General features: G+C 34.1%; 1 protein-coding gene across 1 annotated transcript; it reads right to left on the reverse strand.

The window, feature by feature from the left end:
- Window positions 1–1,027: 1,027 nt before the first annotated feature.
- On the reverse strand, window positions 1,028–7,033 carry LOC128986684 (mitochondrial import inner membrane translocase subunit Tim9-like). The gene is made up of 3 exons (XM_054407172.1): window positions 6,745–7,033; window positions 4,408–4,503; window positions 1,028–1,308 (listed from the first exon to the last, which is right to left on the reverse strand). Exons 1-3 carry the CDS (start codon window positions 6,790–6,792, stop codon window positions 1,168–1,170), a joined length of 285 nt encoding a protein of 94 aa, XP_054263147.1. The 5' UTR covers window positions 6,793–7,033; the 3' UTR covers window positions 1,028–1,167.
- Between the last annotated feature and the right edge of the window lie 830 nt (window positions 7,034–7,863).

The raw sequence follows: 7,863 nt of genomic DNA on the forward strand, positions 1-7,863 counted from the left end.
ACTGGCACATTTTTAGCAAAACCGGTGACGTTTGGGAAAAGCCTAACTTAAAATCAGCACAATTTGAAACTGAGCAAAGGGTTCCTTGATATGGGGCTTTCAGTAAGAAGTGGCTAATAAAAACCTAGTCTTGGTCAATAATAATAAGGCTTTGCGAGGCATGTCTCTCTACTCTTACTCAATCTTCATTGTCATTCATATTTAGCTAAAATAGTACAAACTTATTTTAATCATTGTTTTAAGTGATGTTAAACTTTGACTTTTATTAGATCGGATCAGCAAGAGAAGTCTTTAAACTACGGTATGTGGAAAATTGAATATAAGAGGCTTGTTATGTTTTGTAAAAGATATAGTGATATGTTAAAAATTTTACTAGGCCTACTTTAAGTTTATACCTTTATTGTAGTTTATTTGTTGGAAAGTGATATTTTGAATTCCATTTAAGTTTGGAACATGTGATGTATATATATATATTAACACATTTGTTTTGAAAGTGGCTTTTCAATCCAGCTGGAGTCTTAAAATCCCTCATTTTGATATACCAGTAGAGACAGCTGGCTTTCCTTATGTAGAACTGAATTTTTATTTTCGAGGCTCGTGTTTACACAAAGTACAGGTAGGCCCCAGAACACACATAAACAGAAAAAGACACAATATTTCGTCCCCTTATTTTTTTCAATCTTAAATAGTGTTAAGATACTCTTTGTGTCACAACACAATTTTGGTCAATTTCATAACTAAAGTAAAACCCTGCATGGTTAACCCAACAAAGGTATAGGTTTCTATACAGTTGTCTCATTTGGCTTAATTTGTATACTGTATGTCAGTCTAGTCATGATATAAAAATTGTTTCTATCAAAATAAAGAAGTTTATTATTGTTTGACCCATAGTTAAAGGTGATAAATGTTGTGGTATAACCATGTAGTAGAAATTCGGCATTTTCATCCAATGCACCTTTTCAACGTAGTTCATTTCAAATTATTAAATAGGCATAAAAAATAACAACAAAAAGGTTTAATAACGATCAAAGTCCAAACACATTTCTTTACTTGGAAAACTAGAAAATAAAAAACTAACACAATACTGTGTAAACAAAAGTATTTATAACTGTACTAATAACAAATTAACAACATGGTAAGGAAAATTAAACCATCACAACATCAAAATCATCTTTGTACAGAACCACCAAGCTTTTGAGCTGCAGCTATTGCGTTCTCATTTGTGACCATTTGGAATTCTTGAAATCGCTGTGATACCCGCTGAACCATCTTGAGGTATTTTTCTGTGCAATTTAGAGTACAGCGCTCCTGGAACAACCAAGTATTACATGGTTTTTTGTGGTTAACTACCGTTGGCATCAAATACTGAAATAGACATCCCTTAGCAGACCTTCTGTCGCCAGTCTAAAAATGGCAACAACTGTCTGTTGCTAGCCTGGTCTGGTGCAAGCCTGTCTCTGTGTCTTAGCTTAGCAGCTGCCACGCTGATATTTATTACTAGTTTGTCTCTGAATTATTTTAGTGGCTCATTTGGTATCACCAAACAGCGGCTAAGACAACCTTTGTGAATTCCATCCGAACTGCTGTGCAAAACACTGTGGCCAATTAAAACAGCCTAAACGGATTAACAATTTAAAAGAGATAAAATTATGCCTACAATCCAGCATAAGGGTGTATTTGCCAACATCATTGGTGCATGATAGTGATAGTAAAATGCAATGAACTCTAATAGCTTGTTAAAGCTGTATTTGTGAAATATTCACAATAGCCTATAGTATAGGGGAAAGAACTTATAATATATTTTTGGTCCATGTCACCTAACATTTTAAATCTGGATTGCTGTGATAGAACTAGAGGTATGTAAATGCCTTCTGTTATGTTAAACATAATTTATGAGTTGTATATTGAACCACCAAGTGTGTATTGGTATTTGTATTTGTAATTTAATTGAATAAATAGGGCGGCCTACCAAACTTATTTTTCTGGCTAATAATTTTTAATAAACGATTCAAATATAGGTTTACGTACATTTATCTGTCTTCAGTATTATTAAAAGTAGTCAGGGTCAAGCCATTTTTAAGAATATTGACAAATCTAACATCAAATTCATAGTCTATTAAATTTGTCACATATATCTTCATCAAAGAAAACATTTTGTTACAGGCTGTACGGGGAACTCAACGCAAAATCAAATTTTGTAGACTACTAATTTGATGATGTATTCCTTATAACCCAAAACTAATATTCTTCAAACAACAAAAGACTAATGGATATGTAACCTATATTAGGCTATATTAATAATATTCTGATGATCAACTTAAAAGCTTTACTTGTCAACGAGCATCTTTCAGCAAGACTCCTGTAAACTAACTTATTTTACCTACAACCATTTTTTTAAAGTAGCCGTATCAGTTTAGTTCTTAGAATTGAAAAGTTTCACATAACAGTATAGTTTTACCTAACAATACAGGTAACGGATGAATAACTAATCAGCTGTTTACCAATTAATTGAATTGTTAACGATTGGTGCAATTAGTGATTGGTACAATGAGTTGGTGCATCAGATTACAGCTCGTGACATCTAAGCTGGCACTTGGCCTATCGCTACTAGTACCTATTTCAAAAACATTATGTCCCGCCATGCGGGTTGCATCAACTGTCCTCGTGACCCATATGAAGGCGCTCAAGTACAATGCAAGGGGAGTCAACCCCGTGAGGCAGCGGAAATGTTTGCAGTCCGGTCTTTTCCCTACCTCCACCCTCCTCCCGCCTACACTGCCCGCGCTAGGCTAAGTGCCAGCTTAGGTGTCACGAGCTGTACTTAAACAAAAAAATAACCTCTATTAGAAGTTTTGAGTAGTGGTTATTAGTAATTTAAAACCGATCGTAGTTAAAGTAGTGTATGCAAATCACGTAAATAGTGTTAACAACACTCGTAGGAGTTTTTAGGGCTCGTACCTTAAATTTTCTACTTGTGTCATTAACACTATCTTCACATGATATTTGTGTAAACTACTATAAAAATGTAATTAGAAAAGTACCAGTATAATAATAATAATAAATCTTTATTTCTCCGCAAGTAATACAAAAATACAAAAAACGATCTAAGAAACAAATGATTTATAACTTACAATGCAGTTTGCTTTAACTTGCGAAGAAATATACACACCCAAGAGAAGATTAAAACTTGTGTGTTTGGGCGGGAGTCTCAACTAATACTTAGCAACAACAACAAAATTTCTCTGAAAAGGAAAAACACAAGCCGTCTAATGGAAAATAAAGTTAATTTTGAGACTATTCCCTACTGTGTGAGGAGCTTTTGAATACCGGTAGGCCTGAACTATCAATTTTGTTTGCGACTCACAGTGGTGTCATTTCACCAATTCCTAGGGGGGGGGGGCAAACATTGGGGGGTATGGAATACCCCCCAGTAAACGGCGGGGGGTCCGGGGGGAAAATTTTGCAGTTTTTAAACAAAAAAAGAGGAGGGGTTAAGCTTATTTTAATTGTCAAAAGCACTTCAAATAAAAATAAATTATGAGTAAAATTTATTCAAATTTAGGCAGAAAATTAATGAAACCAACAATTATTGACAACAGTCAGAAACATAATAATATGTTGGTAAGTTACATCTAAGAAACGTGATCAATATTTCCATGATGTATTAATATTATTTTGTTATTAGATTTATGACCAATTTCTCTTGTACAACATTTAGTAATGAATACGGTCGTTCATAGCCTACAGTTTATAACAGTTTATTTTGGTTTTTAAATAAAATACAAAGAACTTAAAAGCAAATCAAATTGTATCACAAATAAAATAATTTGACACAAAATTACAAAAGGTTCTATTTAACTATATTAAATTGGTAGTCTACAATGTTCAAAATAAATTACGTAAAATTGATACACGTGTATAATGAATAATTAATTCATAAAAGTAAATGACAAAGCAATGCTTATAAAACAAATCTGCATGTGTATGTATATAAACTAGAAGTAAGTGGTTGATCTTACAGAACCAAACATAAAAAGTACCGTAAATGAATAACAAAACTACTAATTTATGTAATATGTAAACTCAAAATGTCCTATCTAAGACAATAAAAAAATAATATTTTTCTTTAAAATTACTGTACTAGAATGGACAGATTTTTGTCTGCCGTGCTTTTTAGGATTTGACAGGAGAAAATATTTGTATATTAGCTAGTACAGCATATTTTTTTTTTCTAGCCCAGGGCCCAGCAAATGCCCCCCCCCCCCCCCCAAATGACACCCCTGGCGACTCGGGGAAAATTCACTAACTATTGTGTTCAGCATAAACGGCTTCTGCAACTAATCTGGTCATTTGATCTAGTAAGCTACTCTGCCTAAAGAAAGTAGAAAGCAAAACTACGGTATTTACCTCTTGACTTTTTACATTCCTTGTAGTGAAGTCCCAGACACAGTCAGTGAAACAAACTTCAGACAGCTTGTTGTATGAAGTTAAAAACTCTCGGAACTAAAACAATTACAAGATATATACTTACAGGAGCCTTAAAATTAAAGAAGTTAGTAATCTACCTTCACAGCCCGTTACTTACAAAGCACAAGTAAAGCTAGACGCTTACTAACTTAATCTGGAATAAATTTGTCAGAATAGACTTACTGTCAGTTAATAAATCATGAGTTTGACATGAAAGTTATATCCTCAAGGTACTTTGAAATAATATTTATATCAGTGGTGCAGGAATAAAGTTGTCTACAGAGTGAATGAAAAGTCAAGACCCCCCCCCCCCCTCTAATATTTTTCCAAGTTTATATATAGAAATATCCTTTTGGTGGTCGTGCAATCTTAGCAGGAAGTTTCAATTTATGATTTTGAAATTTTTGAGTGTCCCCCCAAAAGGGGGGATTTGGGAAGCAGAAGCAACTCAAATATTTTAAATGTAAACCCCCGTCAAGTGACACCTCATTTTGAAGTGTTTACAAAAACATAAAGAATGGTGAAAACCAGAGTTCGCTATCTCTTCTCTATCCAAAATGGTAGCTAATATCACCATTACGAACCAATTTTACCATTGATTTTCCACAACATTTGACGGGCTACCATTTTGGATAGAGAAGAGATAACGACCTCTAGTTTTCACCATTCTTTATGTTTTTGTAAATACTTCCAAAATGAGGTGTCACTTGATGGGGGTTTACATTGAAAAATGTTAAGTTAATGCCCAAAGAATCGGTGTACCGAATTTCAGCCTCCTAGGTAAATGGGAAGTGGGAGAATTAGTGATGAGCGAGTGTTGTCAATGAGGGCTTTGCCTTTTATAAGTATAGATTTGTGCTTATACAGTAGTTGGAACCCGTCCGAAAATTATAATCACAATCGCGCATTTGACTCCTTAGTTTCTGATAAGTGTTTACAGATGGGATGACTCACTGTTAAATCTTGACCAATGTTTTTTTTTATTTAGTAATTGAGATATTTTCTTCTATTGGCTATTGGCTTGAATAGATACATATTTATACACATACGAACGGAGAGATCATGTATCATGTTAGGTTAGGTTGTTAACTTATTAGGTTAACTAAAACCTAAACTAAACCAACCTAAGTTATAATAATGGAATAATTAAATGTAGGCTAAGTATAATAAGTTAATGAAATAATGAAATGTATAATAAAGGTACCTAGGATAATGGGTCTAGGCTATAACTAATTTTAAATGTTCACAAAGGCCAGTAGGCCTATATAATAAATTGTTTTTATTCACAAGCGCTTTCGGAAACTAGGTTTCCATCGTCAGACTGTGTTTAAACTGGTACAAAAAGTAAATATTTAACCTACAATAATAAATAAATTCACAGAGGATACGCATCCGGTAACCAGACGTGGATTAGGCGTCCGGTAGTGACGTCACCAGGTTGTGGGGTCCCGGAACGCCATTACCACAACGATACGATGTTCGGCCAGCGTTGTTCGTTGTGTAGTGGATAGAGTGCTCGGCTGATATCCAAGAGGTCCCTGGTTCGAAACCCATCGGTTTCTTTAACTTTTTGTCACAGATTTTGATTTGAATGTAATTTCTTCTTAACTGTACATCTTTTGTTAGAATTTTTGGCATTTATAATTTTATGTTATGAAGAGAATTGAACCTTCATTTGATTTTTTTCATTATCAGCAAGTTTGGTTGGTTAGGTTAGGTTATGACAGTAACTGCCGGACGCCTAATCCACGTCCTGTTACCGGACGTGTATCCTCTGCGAAATACATTTTATGTAACGTTATGGTAGTCCTTATTTTGTATTGTTGGGTATAGTAAGGAATTATTTCTTAATTTTATCCGGCTATAGGCCTATTAACTTATAGCCTCAAGCAGCGGCTAAGCTCTCAAATAAAGATAGGTCTATGGTGTTTTAGGTCCTATGCTATTTAATTATTATTAGACATAGCCTACATATGAATCTATCATAACACCTTTTCGAGATTAAGCTACTCAACTTTAAATGTAACTAGGGTACAGTTTCTTAACTGGGCTATGCTAATATCGATTGAAACTATCGATTCGATTAGTAAACCTTCATGCGATTTTTTCATCATCAGCAAGTTTGGTTGGTTAGGTTAGGTTATGATTGTTTAATTTGATAATAAATATATTTAAAAATATCGATTATTAATCAATATTTTCAATTCGATAGTTTCAATCGATAATAGCATAGCCCAGTTAAAAAACTGTGCCCTGTAACTGTTAGGGCCTACTTACAGATTTAACTTGCTCGGCATTAATATTTTCTGGAGTTGCACCAGCCATTACGAAAATTACCTTAGCCTAGGCCTACAATTTATTATCAAAGTAGACCTAATAACTTTGGTATCAGTATCCTTAAAATACGAATATTTATTTATTCTTTTAACTAAATCGTAACGTCAAAGAAGATTTGTGTTGCAGTTAATAATACAATTATCGTAATTTTGTATTACTTAAGATTAACTGAATTAAACCGATTAACCTATAAAATTGACACTCGCTCGACTTTAAAACAGGAGGAGGAGCAGAGGAGGAGCGGAGCGAGACTCAACGACTCAACTTTCAACTCAACTCAAGACTCAAACCCAAAAACCACACTAGCCAGCCGCACTAGCGTCTCATTTTCCCCTCCCAGAAACTGATGAGAACCTTTTCTGCGAAGTAGTGGGGACTGTGGGAGAGCCCCTCACGTCGATTATTTATTTTATAAAATTTTAATTATAAAATTAAACTGTCATAACCTAACCTAACCAACCAAACTTGCTGATAATATAAAAAAGATATAGAATAAAAATCGAATGAAGGTTTACTTATAATTAATTTTTAATTATAAAATAATTTTAAAATTTGTTATTATTATAAATTAAACTGCCATAACTTAACCAAGCAATTATACTTGCTGACAATATAAAAAATGTATAAGTTAAAATCTAATGAAGGTTTACTAATAAAAAAAAATAGTTCTGTTCATAAATCAAATTATAAATGCCTCAAATTCTTACAAACATGTACAGTTAAGAAGTATTCGCAATCCTAGCAAAATCTCGGACAAAAATTTAGTGTCGCCGGCGGGTTTCGAACTGGAGACCTCCAGATCACGAGTCCTAGACGCTATCAACTTCGCCAGGAACACCGATGGAATCTTATCTTCTCGTTGGGGTAGCGGATTTTTATCCCCCTGGAATTTTACCTCCTGGGCAAACGTGACGTCACAAACCAGGGGGTAAAATTCCGGCCACGAACTTTTGAGTTCCGCGACATCAGCTCGATGGATTAAACGCGGAATTAAACATATATTTTCACGGTTGTGAATTTAATCAGAACACATCAAATTATAAAAACCTAGAGTGTACG

This window comes from Macrosteles quadrilineatus, unplaced genomic scaffold (genome assembly GCF_028750875.1).
Source record: "Macrosteles quadrilineatus isolate MER2022 unplaced genomic scaffold, UCM_ALF_1.0 Scaffold_2__2_contigs__length_208266976, whole genome shotgun sequence".
Lineage (NCBI taxonomy): Eukaryota > Metazoa > Arthropoda > Insecta > Hemiptera > Cicadellidae > Macrosteles > Macrosteles quadrilineatus.

Bases quoted from the DNA above. Each gene is read 5' to 3' on its own strand.
- LOC128986684 (XM_054407172.1), bottom strand. From the start codon at position 6,792: ATGGCTGGTGCAACTCCAGAAAATATTAATGCCGAGCAAGTTAAATCT. The intron at 4,504-6,744 runs GTAAGTAGGCCC...TAATTGTTTTAG, and splicing joins ATGCCGAGCAAGTTAAATCT to TTCCGAGAGTTTTTAACTTC. The intron at 1,309-4,407 runs GTAAATACCGTA...TGGTTGTTCCAG, and splicing joins GGAATGTAAAAAGTCAAGAG to GAGCGCTGTACTCTAAATTG.